Source organism: Rhagoletis pomonella, unplaced genomic scaffold, assembly GCF_013731165.1.
Source record: "Rhagoletis pomonella isolate Grant_MI unplaced genomic scaffold, Rhpom_1.0 Rhpom_scaffold_00004, whole genome shotgun sequence".
In the NCBI taxonomy this organism is placed as follows: domain Eukaryota; kingdom Metazoa; phylum Arthropoda; class Insecta; order Diptera; family Tephritidae; genus Rhagoletis; species Rhagoletis pomonella.
The window spans coordinates 55508112-55524835 of record NW_023458558.1 but is presented as its reverse complement, the minus strand read 5'-3'; the positions used below and the strand labels follow the sequence as shown (position 1 = coordinate 55524835).

Here is a 16724-nt window from a genome sequence, read left to right as displayed (position 1 = left end):
CGGCTCGAGCACCCCCTGCCCCTACCTGGCTACGCCCATGTATATATATAAGGGCAAAGGTGAAGGGAAATATGTAGATGGAGATAAAATGTGAAATGATGAAATGAATGATAAAATGATGAGGATACCGATAAAAGTAAAGACGAAGATAGGGGAAGAAAGATTAAAATAGAGGTAATTAAAGAGGGAAGGATATATAAAGAGACACAGACTCTCAATCTGGGAACTGTTTTGGCATTTTAGAGATTTTCGGTATCCTTGGGACTTATCGATAAAATAATCGATATTTTTATCGGTTTTGTTATCGCTTTTTTTATCGATATTTTCGGAACGTATCGTTATAATAGTCGATACTTTTATCGATTTTGTTATCGATATTTTTAGCGGTTTGTTATCGATATTTTTAACTATTTTGTTAGCGATATTTTTTGTCGATTTTGCTATCGATATTTATCGATTCTTTTTATCGATTTTGTTATCGATATTTTTTATCGATATTTATCGATTTTGTTATCAATATTTATCGATTTTGTTATCTATATTTATCGATTTTGCTATCGATATTGTTATCGATTTTGTTATGGATATTTCAATCGATATTTTTATCGCTTTTGTTATGGATATTTTTATCGATATTGTTAACGACACTTTTATCGATTTTATTATCGATATTTATCGATTTTGTTATCGATATTTATCGATTTTTTTTTTTGATATTTTGCTATCGATATTTATCGATTTTGTTATCTATATTTATAGATTTTTATCGATATTTATCGATTCTGTTATCGATATTTGTCGGTGTTTATCGTTTTTTTCTCGATATTTATCGATTCTGTTATCGATATTTTTAGATTTTGCTGGAGATATTTTTATCGATTTTGCTATCAATTTTTGTTTATCGTTTTTTGTTATGTGCAACAATTTTTATTGACCTCGAGGCCAGTTTTAATAAGAAACTTATTGTGGAAAAGCAACAATAATTTTTTGTTATGGATACTTTTATCGATTGTGTTATGGATATTATTATCGGTTTTGTTGTCGATATTTTATTGGATGTTACTATCGATTTTGTTATCGATAGAGTATTTATAAAGATTACGAATATAATGGCGGATTTTCAAAGTTAAAAATGGTGGATCCAAAATGGCGACCAACTTAAAAAAAAAATGATTGGATTAGTTTGAAACTCTTAACCGCCGTTTTGAATTTTGAAAGTCTGACATAAGATTCGTAATCAGCAACCCCAGACACGCACTGGAATCGTGTTTTAACCTTTGACAATGTTTAAAACGTTCAGTATCAACGTCTTAATTTTAGTACTTTTTTTTTAATTTGATCGCCATATTGGATCCGCCATTTTGAATTAAAAAAAATTAACTTCAGATTCGTAATCGGCGACCACAAAAACTCTCGAGTGCCGGGTTTCGGACAGATCCAATCATTTTTTAAAAAGTGGACCGCCATTTCGTATCCGCCATTTTGAATTTAGAAAAACTGACTTCAGATCCCTAATTAGCAACCCCAGAAACCCCCTGGTAACAAGTTCCAACCCATGGCAATGCGTAAAACGTTCGAATCCCAATTTTAATTTTACTAGTATCTTTTCAAGAGCATATTTTCGGGCACCAGGCCCATTCTAACTGATCAAGACAGGTATGTAATTAAGGGAATATTCCCCAATAAACCACATTTTCAGCTGCATTTTAACATATCAAGAAAATAAAAAAAATGTGAACAGCAGCGTTTTTATAAAAAAAACCGACCACCGCGACCTCTAAAAAAACTTTACAAATAAACAAATAAAATATTTAAAAACATGGCTGCCCTCGTGAAATAGCGAGAATATATATTTGTATCCAGTGTTTTCATACGTTTCATCTAGTTTATATGGATCTGTATGTATGTACGAGGAAGCACGCCTTATATCGCCAAAAAACTAGAAGCTTTGCCGCTTTCATTTTCTTTATGCACTCGCTCTTTCGAAACGTTTCCCATTTTCTGCTGCTTACACCCATTATTCTCTTCCTTCCGTACATATGTACATTTGGGTGGTCCAAAACCAGTAAAATCGGAATTGTTATGATCTCACCTCTATTCTTCTATTGTTCTATAATGAAAAAAAGTGTACCCCTATTTTTTATTTTGAAATCAAAAAATATTTAGAGGTCGCTCAAAGCGCTCAAATTTTTCCTTTTTTTATATGGGGAAAAACAATTTTTCGTAGAAACGGTATAGAATTCTTGAAAATCAAAATTTTTTGATTGGAAAGCTTTGTTTCTCTTCAGGAAACTTTTACTAATAATACGCAATTGTTTATTTAACAATTTTTTAATACTAACGATTTTTGATTGGTCGCCCCTTGCATTCTTCGGGTTTTGTGTGGGTTTTTGGCGGACTTATAAATTTTGATTGCAATGAAAAAGGGTTAAATAAACAATTGGGTATGCAGAGAAACAGAGTTTTTTAATAGAAAAATATTGGTTTTTAAGAATTCTGTGCCATTTCTACGAAATGTGGTTTTTTCCCCATATAAAATACTTACGTGGAAAACTTTGGGCGCTTTAAACGACCTCTCAATATTTTTTGATTTCATAATAAAAAAAAAATACTGGTATACTTTTTTCGGTATAGAACAATCCTAGTGGGTGAGAGCATAAATATTCCGACTTTACTCTTCCCCCCCAACATGCATTTTTGGACCACCCTAATGTACATGCATAAGTACATACTGCACATTGCTAAGTGTAGAAAGGTTTTCGCGGTGACCATTCCACGCAGCGCTTTTAAACCCAGCTAGCTGCTTCTCTTGGCAATACCTATTTTAGGCTGCTGTTTATTTTGTCCAAACCACACACACACACACACAGTCATCTTGCTCGTTTGCCTGCTTGCGTTGGACAAAAAGCAAATTATTAAATACTCATTTATGGGGGCATGCAAATATTAATAAATTTTCCTTTTGAAAAGAAACAGAGGAGTAAAAGCACCACGAATCTCGCAAAATTAAATTTTTGCTTGAACGTACCGCAAAGTGAATGTTGGCTCTTGACAAAGCGATGAAAATGCCACGACCTTGATATTCATTTTCTAAAGGGTCACTTTAATTATAAATGCTTGAATAATGCGAAGAAGTTAAGAGCATTCATTTATTTCGCTACACAAAATTTTAATTGAAATTGGGAAGATGGCGATTCATGTCCATAAATTGGCGCTTCAATAAACATTGCCTACAGTTTGCACTAAATCTACTACGGTTTTTAATCGACTTATTTAAATTTATATGCATTATTTCTCAACGTTTCTCCACTCTTTTGCACTTGCGTGCATGCCATCGCAATAAATATTTTTTCAGTTTTCTTCCGTTTACCCTAAGTTGCCAATTTGCGCGCTGACCTCCAATCCATAAATTCATTTGGAACCGATTGTCATGACAGTCATATCACTCCAGGGAGCAATACAAAGGGATTTTCCTCGATTCGCTACTGCACACGCTTATCTTTTGCTTCCTTCTATTTTCAGCTTGTCAATGTTTACTTCGTCTTGTTGTTTGTTATATATATTTGGTTTTTGGATGGCCAAAAGTTTCTTTAGTTCTTTTACAAACGGTCTTATCGCATTGGCATATCCGTTTCAGTGTTATGTTTTTTTTGTCGATGAGCTTATTGTTATACATACATACATACATACATATATGTAAATGTGTCGCTAGCGAAACACGGGAAAATTTAATTTAAAATGTTCGCCCCAGAATAGCTTAAGTCTTTAACTCATTTAACAATCAGGATTGTAAGTTTTTCTCAAATGGCTCCTAATTTAGCCGTAATTTAACTTTTCAAAAGAAATTTTTATTTTTTTTTCACATACATACAGTAACTCAAAAAATGACCATGACTTGATTTTTTTGAAGTGAAACTTCTTTAGCGGCGGTTGGGAGTAAATTGGCGGATTCAACGGAAAATGCACACGGAAATGGTGCAACGGAAATGGTTGGGGCTGAAACAAGTGCTTCTTGAGTGTATACACATGGTATGAATTTAACAAAAACTTGCTAATAAAAGGTTAAAGAATAACATTTAGAAAAAGACCAATACAAGAACGAAAGTAAAGGTGACATATATAGATAAAGAAAAGGATAAAGGCAAAGGTAAAAATAAAAACAAAAACAAAGATGCGTAAAGATGAAGGAAAAAATGAAGATCAATGTAAATTTAAACCCTTTAGTTATATATGGGCAAAGGTGAAAGGGAATATTTAGATGAAGAAGATGATAAACATAAAAGTAAAAACAAAGATAAATGTAAAGAAAGAGATGGGGAGGAGGATACCGATAAAAGTATAGATGAAGATATAGGAAGAAATATTAAAATAAAGGTTATTATAGAGAAAGGGATATAGATGGAGACACAGAGACTCAATCTGTGAACTATTTTGGGATTTTAGAGATTTTCGGGATTCTAGGGACTTATCGATACAGCAATTGATATTTTTCTCGCTTTTGTTATCGATTTAGTTATCGTAATTTTTACTGATATTGTTATCGATTTTGCTATCGATATCTTTGAAACCTATCGATATAATAATCGATATGTTTATCGACTTTGGTATCAATATTTTTATGGACTTTGTTATCGATTTTTAGTCGTTATTTTTAATGATTTTGTTATCGATACTTTTTATCGATATTGTTATTGGTTTTGTTATCGATATTGTTGTAGATTTTATTATCGATATATTCATTCAAGTCGTTGTCGCTATTTATATCGATTTTGTTATCGGTACTGTTATCGATTTTGTAATCGATAATTTTGGCGATTTTGTTATCGATATTTTAACTGATTTGGTTACCGATATTTTTTATCGATTTTCTAAGATTTTGTTATCGATATTTTTATTGGTTTGGTATCGATATTTTGTTGGATGTTACTATCGATTTTGTTATCGACAGAGTATAAAGATAAAAATGAAGATAAAGGAAAACAGAATAGCATACATACGTAAATGTAATTTTAAGGAACCGGGGTAGAGGTAGGGATCTAAATAGAAAAAAGACAAAAAATATAACCTTATGCAAAAGCAGATGTACATATGTACATATGTATGCATGTATGTATATTGGTTATGAGACAAAATAGATATGTAACGTAAATTTCATTTCTCCAGCGTCGCCCAGGCGCACTTACTTTTTTTTTAATATTCGTAAGGTTTTTTGAGCTAAATATGACGTATTTGAATTTTTTTTAAATATTCGTAAAGTTTTTCGACCTAAATTTTTTTGGTTGTCTTTCTATGAAAATACAGTCAAAGGTTTAACCCAAACCATATAAATCACAGGTTCAAACTATATCCAAAATTTCAAAAAATTTAACAAATTTTCATCAAAATTTCAACTTCTTATTCTGAATCTTTAGAACATATTTGGGTATGCAGTTTTATAGCCCATCAAATTTGTTTGTGACGGGTTTTTGCATTTTTTTGAAAAAGTTTTTTTTCCACATAAGCATGAATTTGTTATGAAATAAAATGCGCGAGACCGTTACCAAGAAAACTTTAAAAAAATCAACGGCAGTTTTTGTAAATTGCATTTGTTATATAAAAAACCGTAAAAGCAGTTAAAAAAAAAAAAATCAGAAATCAACCCTATTTCTTAGCCGGCTGAAACTTGAGCGTCACTAAAATGTCCTAAGGATTCCGATTACAAAGTTGAAATTTTTATGAAAATTTGTTGAATTTTCCTAAATTTTGTATAAAGTTTGAAACTGTGATTTATATGTTTTTGGTAAAAGCTCGCGACCGTATTTTTACAGAAAAATAAAAACTATTCAAATATTAAAAAAATGAGCACGTGGGCATTTGTTTCAGTCGCTGAACATATATCAATGTGCAATGCACAAAACTCCCAAAATCCCAAAAAATTAAAAAAATTTTCATCAAAGTTGTGGAATTCGAGTTACACGGAGTTGCGTAAGCTTAAAACACGCTAAATCTTACCTTGAAAACTATGCTATAAAGTGTTACCTCTGTTAACTATCAATTTTATTGAAGAAACACATATTTCTACAGGCCGAAGAATTTTTTTTCACTATTCGATTTTTCATTTTAGTGAAAAGTTTTTTCATTTCACTATCACTAGCTGCTAGTGTAAACTGAAAATTTAGTGCAAATAAATTAATTAGTTCCATGAAATTTTTAGGCTTTTATGCTCATTTTCCTCGATTTCTGTTTTCTGGTTTTCGACAGAGATTGTGATTTTTCACGATTGCATAATTTTTTTTTAATATCACCGAAAAAATTAATTAAACTTGTATTTTTATTCAGCCTTATCATGAGTCTCATTTTCCCCGAACCGGTTAACTTTTCACTCATGGTTTCCATGGTTTTAATATGGGCGGATGACAAATTTTTAGTTGAATTTTTTTTTCAGGCGAAACTCAGGATAAGGCACATTATGTAGCTCATTTCGGTGGAACGAACTCGAAGTTGGCAAATAAAATTTTCCAACCTTTGTTAAGTGCATATCAGTGGTAAACTCTTTTAGGCTGTAAAGTGTAAAAAAAAACAGCAAGTGGGTATGCGTGGCATATTTTTAGGACGATATTTTCATCCGCAGTTAAGCTTTTAAGAGTTTTCAAGAAAAACGAAAAATTCATATAAAATTCTTAGAAAATTAGGAGAAATGGGGGGACGCACAGTGGTTGCTGCCATAGGCTAAAATTATAAAAACGTATGTAAAAATTGTTGAACCAAAATAGGCTTTGCAATCAGTTTTGTCCAAACTTCATATTGTCATATATTTTTTGTTTTAATTCTAACGGTTGTTTCTGAAAAAAAAAAAAAAAAAAACAAAAGTGTCATCAATTGTTCGTTTTGTTTGTACAGCATCAGCACGCTGAAAATTGAATTTGATTTAACGTAATTAAAATATTGTGAAAAGCCGAGTGAGTTAAAATTATATACAATGGATATGTACGTAAAGGTATTGACTTTATTTCTATAATTAAAATTTTAGATAATTCCTGTTGTGTTCTATGCAAATCGTTGTTTTAGAAAAGTAGGATTTTGTGTGTTTCTTGGTTCGGCTTGCAAGTATTTAGGTAATGTTTTAAGTGTGTTTCTTTCCCCTATCGGCCCTCAATATTTTTATGTACATATTGTTTGTGAATATTTTAAGATTATAAAAGTGTTCAGTGTAGATTAGGGCTGTGCGATTAATTGATTACTCAAAATTTTAATTAACCATAAAGTAAATAACTCAGTTATTCGATTAATTAGAAGTTATGATTACTCAAAAGTTCAGTTACTCGAGTAATCAAGATTTTTGATTAACCAAAAACAAAAATATTTGAGTAATTTGTTTTATGATTAATCAACATTTCGAGTAAAATGAGTAATCAACATTTCAACTCTTTACATATGTATAAAGTAGTTAAAGTTCCTTGATACTTTGAAAACAACGTTTCTGTTTTCAAAAATTAAAACGAAAATTTTTTTTCATATACAGAATTTAAAAAAGAAAATAAGCATTTTCCAAAGCAAACTCTTTTAACGAGCAAAATTATTTTTTTGAGTAATCATATATCAAGTAACTCGATTAATCATCGTTTTGAGTAATCAAAATCTTGATTACTCGAGTAATTGATTAACCGAATAATTGATTAACCAACTTGCTCGAGTAATCGAATAATCGCACAGCCCTAGTGTAGATGCATTGACCTGCAGAGACTCGCGTAGTATTCCATAACCTTATCCAAGCTCTTTATTTTCTACAGTTTTTTCATGTTTATTTCTTGATTTATGTATCTAATTTTCTAATTCAAAATGTTTCTAGGCACAAGTTAACACTGCGAATTTTGTCGATTGCATGTTTTTGAGATTTGGCGTGAAAATTTCGGTACGCATTTCCAAAAAGTTCAAAATTTGCTGGGTGCAAAAGCGAAAGATATTGAATATGAGGGTTTTGAGCCAGATCGGTATGAGTTGCAAAAATGTATTAATTACGTTTGTAAAAAATTTGCATTGTTTTGGCAAAGACCCAAACACCAAAAATCAGCAGTTTTGAAAAGTCATTATAATTGGTTCGAAAAGAAAGAAATCATTTCATTAAAATGTCAACCAACAGTTTCCACCAATTCAAATCGTGGCGCCCGAAAATAGATTTTGTTGAGTCTTCAAAAAGACTAAGCGTCGGCGAACATATCGGGATAAAATTTTTACTCTAAGGTCTGTTAAAAGCACTGTTGCCAACTTAGTGCTTTTCGCACTAAATTTAGTGCTTTTCTTAATTCAAAACGCGAAAATTTTTGAGTTTGGTGCTTGGTGCGTTTTTTGGTGCGTTTTGTTTTAGTTTGAAGACACCAAAACTGTAAACCTGAAACCAAAATGGAAGTTAAATTTGGAGCTATAGGAATTTTCGTATGGAAATTTACAAAAATGGAAACAAAATCATGGTACGATGACAATCATAAGCGATAGAACATATGTTTGTCAAAAAAATAAGTGACAGCACTTTCAATCATGCCAGAATCACATACGGTAATTTGCCATTGCCTGCAAAAACGTCCATGTTTCTGAGACCAGGAATCGATCTTTAGATATTTAATTTGGGCTGAATTTTTTATATTTCTTACGAATATTAAAAGCACCAGTATCTCCTAACAGTAAAATGAATAACGAATCTTCGACCGCCGAGCAAGAAGCATTAATTTTTATTAATTTGAATCGGCATATCTACAATAAAATTTTGTATGCATTCAAAGTCCATTAAACCGTCCAATAAAAAATTTGGTGCTTTTTTCAAGAAAAAACGCGACTTTTCTAGGATGTTAGTGCTTTTTCAAATTCAAAACTTGGCAACACTGGTTAAAAGTAAAAAGTGTAATATGTAAAAGTGGGCGGGGTTGGACACGCCCACATACAGTCATGTGAAAACTAATAGGGCCACGACATTGTGACCAGTTTCGGCTATTTATTTTTGTTTGTTTAATGTTTATTTTTTTATAAAAATACAACTCACTATCTAACAAAAACCGCATAAGTCCAAATTTCAAACTTTATAAAAAAGGTAGAAAAATTCAACAAAATTTTAACACAACACAAACCTTTTTAATAAGAACTTTGAGAAAAAATCCGGTGTGCAGTTTTAAAGCCCATTACACATGTACATATGTATATGGGAAAATCTTTTGAGATGGACATTTTTCCAATTTTTTTTTTCAACATAGTAGCACAATTTTTTTCCATATATGATCACTTGTCAACCCAATTGAAGTACATTATAACCCGCGTAACTAATATTTTCTAATTGTTACTCTATTTAAATCATATTTTCCAAATTTTTTTCTATTAGCCCGATCAAGTTAGATTTTCAAGATTGCAGTAACTCGCATAAAGCGTAAAATTGGTTCGAATGTTACGAACATCTTTATAAATGAAATGTGAAAAGTCCTTATCGATCCCAGATCCTTAAAAACAAACTATTCAAGGTCAAAGGTAACATAAATTTATTTTTCCCATTTTTCAGCTAAACCGTAAGGTTTATAAAAATATATGTTAGACAAAAGTGTAGATCATGCAATTATCTCTAAAACCTGTTATGACACTTTTGTTCCTAAGAGTCACCATTTCTGGGAAACAACGACTCGATCGACATCCATTATGTAATAATTCATTTAACTTATAAAATACTTTGAATTGAAGTAAACATTTTAGCGGGTGGTAGTATAAAAATTCAGTCTGTATGGCAGGTGCCACGTGCCCTTTTCTAAGAACCCACATTTTTTCCATGAGTATAAGTACATAGTATTGATTTCATATATCTCCACACCAAGGTCCAGTATGCTACCACACATAGTTCCAGAGGTATGCAGTATGAAAAATTACGTTTGTATGAGAGGTGCCACGCCCCTTTGTTTAATTGGAATAAAAGTTACCCTATCTTCTAAGTTGGGCTAAACGGCACCTGTAAGCGAAATTTCATTAATATGGGTTGAGTAGTTAAAGCGTGAAAGCTTGACAAACAAACCTTTCGCATTTACATATATCAGTAAGGATTATCCAGTACTGACCATTAAAATAATTTTTTGAGTTGAGCATTTTTTACACAGACCCAAATACACAAACACAAAATATTACACCAGTGCTTATGATTTTTTTTGGCCTTGATTGGTTGTGCTCAGCGAAAAACCAATATTAAGTAAAAAATTTACGCACTAATCACGCGTTTTCTCAAGAAGATCTTTCAGCAATGATAAGTAGTACATTGTCCTTTAACCTTGGATTCTTCTGCTGAAAAATTGAAAAGTATATTTTATACCCATAAATGTGAAATAAGTACCGCTTAACGACTACCACAAGAAAACTCAAGTTTCAGATGGCTGTTTTATTCCTCACAACCTAGAGACAAATGTCTGAAAACCCCGAGCTTTAGGTCTGACCGCTCAAGAAGTTATACCTTAATAAAAAGCAGATTTTGTGCGATTTGCAATAGAAATTTCTTGATTTTCTCCATTTTTGCAAGTAAACTGGTCATTTAAACCGTTATTTATATTTATATATATAAAGAGTATTAACGAAGTATAGAAACTACATTTGGCAGTGCTGCCGCTTTGTGGAGGCAACAATATGCCAGTACGCAAAATGTCCCCGTCTCAATAGATTTCGCCATACTTATACCCTTATTGAAGTAAGTTTATTTAACGATGTTTTGTAGCTGTTTTACTGCGCATAATGCCAGTTTATTTTAAAGTAATAAAAAAAACGCTGCTCTATTTGTATGCAAGGCAGGCAGAGGGTGGAATATGGTAAGGACATAGACTTACTTAGTTAAGTCGCTGCTACTCCTACTACATCCCGTTTCTGTTTCTCTCCAATGTGTACTGCCTTCAATTTTCAACTCTCCGCTGCAATTTTTTGTTATAAGCCGCTTTGTTATTTTTGCCTGCTTGAAAGTAAATTGATTTCGACTTTAGATTTATAACGATTGCCTAACTAATGATAGTACATTCGTTCTGCTTGGCAACCGTTTAATGGCGCACAAAGCAGGCATATTCCCATTTCATTGCTTTTTTTACCCCAATACGTTTGGAAAAACCATTAAAATACATTTCTATGCTACTTATTTGATTTTATGTTGCTACTTAGTCTTAGTCCAAAAGGATTTGCATAGAAATCCGGCCGCTATGTCGGACTGCTCGTCAAAATATTTATTTCTTGCACAATTTTAATTCTACGCTTCTGTTTTATTTCGCTTTTTATTTGTTGTCGTGCTTATAAAATGTTTTTATTGATGTATCCTTTTCCATTTTCAGGACTGGGCGATACGCAGCGAGGAGCAGAGCTTGATGATTGAACGCGTCCTTGTGCTGATACGAAACGTGCTTCAAGTGCCAGCCAACCCGGAGGCAGAATGTCGTGCCGATAATGATGCCAGCCTGCATGACCAAGTTATCTGGGCGCTGCATCAGTCTGGTCTGATGGATTTGGTGTTGTTCGTGGTGTCATCGCCGGATGAGCATCAGTTTCATTTGCACGGTTTGGAGATTTTGTGTCTGCTTTATCGCGAACAAGTGAGTAAACGATGAGGTTACTATGAACTTGAAGTTTTCTGTGTGGGTGAATGGATAACCGTACGCGGCGAAAGCTGGAAGACTAGCGGTGCAGGAGGTGGACAGTAAAGAGTTGAAAATGTTCACAATAAAAAAAAAAACCAAGTGATTTGGAAAGAGCAGCGCGTTGGCGTTGCCGAGATTTCTTGGCATGATGAGTAGCTGGAATTTATTTAATGATGTTAGACTATTGAAGTGTTTGCTTTGAAGTATGTCATCTTCATTATTTGTTTTTTATCGGATTAAAGCAGTATTGAAGCTAGCAGATATATGTATGTATGTATACAGCAGCATGCAAATCCAAGTGAAATAAGAGCTTATCATGACTGCACAAAATATCTTAAATAAAAAGTGGGAGTTTTTGAAAAAGGTTAAGTTATTGATTACTTTGTTCCCAATAGAGTTTTGAATGTAACAGAAAGGGCCACCGCGACCTAGAAGATCTTTTGTATCCCTATGATGGTTCCTGACCCTGACGGCCCCTAGATGTTATTAGCCTCCCTTATGAATGCTAAAAGTTTCTTGGTAGACGAGTTCCTAACCTTAAGGGCATCGACTGTGGCAGAACTGAAGTATTTCAGTCTTAGTCTGGCCAATACGGGACAATCACACATAATGTACTCCGGCGACTTTTCGTCTTCAAGGCAAAGACGGTAGTTTGTCTTTGTGGAAAAACCAATGGGGCGCATGTCAGATAGCCAACAAGCAAGAATATTTATATCTTTCCTAGCGAAAGGATAACCAAAAGGTCAGGCCTGTCTAAGGCCCCCTATCTCTCCCCAGTACTTACGGCGTTATGAGTTTACCCACGATTCTATTTTAAGCCTCGAGGGGGATCCACTGAGCCCGCAAAACGATTCCGGTCCAACAAGTACGGACGATGAGCCTTCTGTTGCCAATTCGTCGGCGGGCTCGTTACCCACGATCCCGGAGTGTCCCGGTTTCCAGTATAATAATACCGTGTTCCTTGCTGATAAGAGTTGAATGGTGTCATAGCTCTCCTTGGCGAGCATAGAGGTGATCTTCCTATTGGAAAAGGCCTTTATGTTCGCCTGGCTATCTAAAAATAAAATTAAAAATGCGCCTTTAAACCCTTCTCAAGGTTCAGCCCATTTTAAACCCTTCTCAAGGTATAATCCAACGAATTCTAATAAATATATTGCAAGTTCCAAGTGCCTAAGAATTCTCGTTGGTTTTTGATTTTTTTTTGCCGATACACAGTCGCCAATTTTTGGAAAACCCTGGCCAAAAGTCCAAAAAAAAATTGGTGCATTCGTATGCATAACCATCTTATATTGTTAAGAGGGCTCTACTGCGTATCGTTATGAGACAACAAGTCGATTCTCTAAAGGCATTTAGTGTTACAGGAGATCGAAGTGACAGTTGCTAGCAATTCGCTCTAAACTTTTCGTAAATTAGAGTTTTCGTCGTTGTTAAAATCGTAGTATTATCTTAAAAAAAATAACAGTTTTCAAGCATCCGCTCATGGACATTGTAATCTAGAGTATGTAAAACATGTCTTTCATAGTCACGCCATCTAAAAACTGACGTAAGACATAGATAGTGAATATCTTTTTTTGTTTACTCATTATGATGGATTAGGAAAATAGTTACGAGCGTGGTCGAGATGGGCGGTCTAATTTTCTTTTTCATATATATTGAAGTTTTTCCCATCCACCTTGGTTAAAACCACCTGCCACAAGCCGCCACTTGTAGTTTGGGCATCAGTTTTTATACGCTATTCTTAATTTTTTTATGTTTAAAAGATTTAAATTATGTAAAAAAATATTTATGGCAAGATTTTGATGTTTTAAAGATTGGATGTTTTTAGAATTTAAATGATGTCAGAAAGTACTACTATATTACAGTGCTCGTCCATGGGCCTCTCATTATTGAATGGGCACCCCTGCCAATTGGGTAACTTTCCGAAGAAATCCAAGAGTCAAGGAATAAGGATATTAAAAAATATCGGCTGCTTGTATCCCGGCCCCTGTCATTTCAAGTTTACGTTTAAACCCACCAAAACAAAATCATAAACTGTCGTCAGATGCCATTAAATTATTGTCAACTGTTGTAAATGCGGATGCGGAATTGCCATCAGTAAATATAGGTACGAGCTTGGATACTTCAGATGACTGCGAGTCTGACGGTGTATAAAATTGTTATCTTAAAAATATATTCCTGTACCAACAAATATATATGTCTTGTTTAGTGATTCATTCCCAATCCCGCAGTTCCCGTGTAAATTTGAACATCAAGGCTTTTAGAAACAAACATTAAGACCTCGTTAGTGTTTGTCCGAGCTTCTCTTCTGATTTGTGGCGTGCGCCTTGATGTTGGCGCACAAAGGGGAGGGACCAACAGTTTTACGCCGAATCCGAACGGGGATTTTATTTTTATGAGAAGCTGTTCTTCGTGGCTGAATACACTCGGGGGTTTGCCATTGCTTGCCAAAGGGCGACTTTATTACAAAAAACTTGTTTGTTTCTTATTTTTTGATGTTGGTCGGAAACTGGGCTTGAACCCAGGTCCTGCGGAATGATAGCGTATGTTGCTAACCGCTACATCACATTATATAACAAAAAAGTCGAAAACATGACCTTTTTTACTCAACTACCTTAGTTTCGCTAAAAATCTGATTATTTTAAACGTACACAGCAGCCATTATGGATCCGCCATTTTGAATTTCGAAATTATGTGGTGAAATTTAAAACTAGCAACCAAAATAAAGACGAATACACAAGGTTTGATTACAATTGTAACACGCTTCGACTTTTGGCCAGCTTTTTCGCAAAAATGGGCCACTGTGCGATGGTGTTATTATTTTCTTTCATACCAAAAAAATAAAAAATTGTTGACCATAATTTGTATGGAAGAAAATGCGTGAGACTTTCAACAAAACAAAAGTATCAAAAAATCAAAGCGAATTTGAGCAACTTACAACTTGCACCTTATTTACCTAGAATATAGCGGGCTCTAAAACTGCATACTTTGAATTTTTCTAAAAATTCTTAATCAAAAGGTTTTTGCTGTAACATTTTGTTGAATTTTTCTAAAAAGTTAGAAATTTAGACCTATATCGAGGGTTTATACTCAGTACCCTCTATCTGCAATTTGCACAAAAAGTACTTGGTGATGTTAGAACCCATCTGGGACTTAGGTACCTGTCATCACTGATGGTAATAATGACTTTGCAATTTAATAGCAAATCTTCATCAGAATATCATTTTTGTGAAAAGTGGTTTTTCTTAGATAACGAGCTACATTATTATTGCAAAAAAAATATATACAAAAAAACAGAAAAATTGTCAAAACTGGTCAAAATGTCGCGTCCCTCTTATTTTCACTTGCCTATACAAAGTACCTTCCCTTCGCAGTGGGTAAATGGATTTCGATTGTTCCGATTTACAAGTACCTTACTTCTAGGTTCTTTACTTCCATGTAATTTCCGTCCCTCTGAGCGGGAACTCATAGGAAGTTAAATTTATAAAACTATTCAATTGCTAAAATTGAACTTTAAAGAGTTTCAAGCGTTATTTAAAATCGTCCTATAACTAATGTTAAAGTTAGCATTCACAATTTCTGACACTGGCAGCGCAGTCAAAAAGAGGCTTGGCGGTGGAAACTTAATGCAAGGATCTTTTCCAAATGCACCCGAGTCAAATGTTTATCAGAACCGATAGATGCCATACTCACTGCCTTAGAAGAATCCTTTGGTGGCCGACATGCAAGCCACATGCTCAGAAACAACCAACAGGCGGTCAATGTGCCCTTTCTAGTCACCTAATCAGTGCCTTAGAAACCATTAAAGCCCGATTAGTAAAATATTTCTCGATGGCACCATTAAAGCCCGATTAGTAAAATATTTCTCGATGGCACCATATGTAACCCGTATCTCCGTAAACGCTATAACAGCTATAATAACCTAGCCAATAATAGATATTTATAGTAGTTGATTGATTTTTCGCGCAGCAGAAGATATGTAGTAGGCTCGAGTTTCCAGCACTCCTTGTCAAATTTGATTCAAAGGAAACCCGGCTTCCACGTTGTGCAACCCTTTTTTCATTACAAAGAAAATGACACTACGCCGAAATCATCTGGCCTCCAAAGCGAATTTCACAAGTGATAACAGAAGTTCGTTTACGACAACGTTTTATAGCTTTCTGTTGTATTGATGTCAAAAGAATTTTTAATTTAAGGGAAGCCTGTTTTACTTAGCGACCCATTAAATTTTACTAGCAGCTGCTAGCTATTATTATCTTACTACCATACTACATTTTCGCCCGTGAGCCATAATCGTACATTTGTAACGCTCTTCTTCTCGTCGTGTTATAATCGCTACTAAACCGTTTTACCCATCAACTTTTCAATTAAATCCAGCCTAGCGGCACACAATATTGCACGCTGACAGCATTAACACCACAACAACCATAACGAATAAGCAGCTCACGCATTTCTCGCCATGTGCAATACTGAACATAACGCACATTCCTTGCTGCAGCTTGAAACTATTGCATTCACCTGCATAACCAGGTCACCTGCATAGCAGGCACGCCACGCACCACCTGCACCCAAATCTCCAGCACATTTCCGTACATGCACTGACACTGACACCTCCCCCCACACAGCCACATATTTTAACCGCCTCAGCTATTCGGGCATCAGCACGACCTAGCTGACATTAAATATTGCGTGTGTAACTGACGCTAATTTTCCATTTAACAGACAGCCGAATCCCTTGCGGATGCATCATTGCAACGCAGCATCGCCGAGAAGCAACGCGACGAACAGGAATTGCTGGCTGCGCGTCGCCGTGAACGCCAAAGGCATCACACCAAACCGCCTGCGATGCGGCATTCACGTTTCGGCGGCACGTATGTAATACGGAATATGAAATCCGTGTCGGATCGCGACATCATTTGCCATCAGCCGTTGGAACGTGTTATGTCGATTGATTTCGATCGTGAGAAGAATCAACAGAAGCGTTCATTTCGCCACGTTAAGGAGGAAGTACAGCTGACGCGACGCAGTGCGTTCTCAGTGCGGTAAGTGAATAACCAAACTACATACATACATACATACATATGTATATAAAAAATTAAATTTGTAGAATTAAAAAAA

The 16724-nt window shown here is 34.5% G+C and overlaps 1 protein-coding gene across 1 annotated transcript in view; it reads left to right on the top strand.

Moving 5' to 3' along the window:
* The window catches only part of LOC118738270 (protein timeless homolog), a 26122-nt gene that overhangs the window by 9006 nt on the left and 392 nt on the right, over window positions 1-16724 (top strand). The window contains exons 3-4 of the mRNA XM_036469195.1: window positions 11307-11564; window positions 16329-16648. Of these exons, the coding sequence (XP_036325088.1) occupies window positions 11307-11564; window positions 16329-16648 (578 nt within the window). The remainder of the gene's footprint in view (window positions 1-11306; window positions 11565-16328; window positions 16649-16724) is intronic.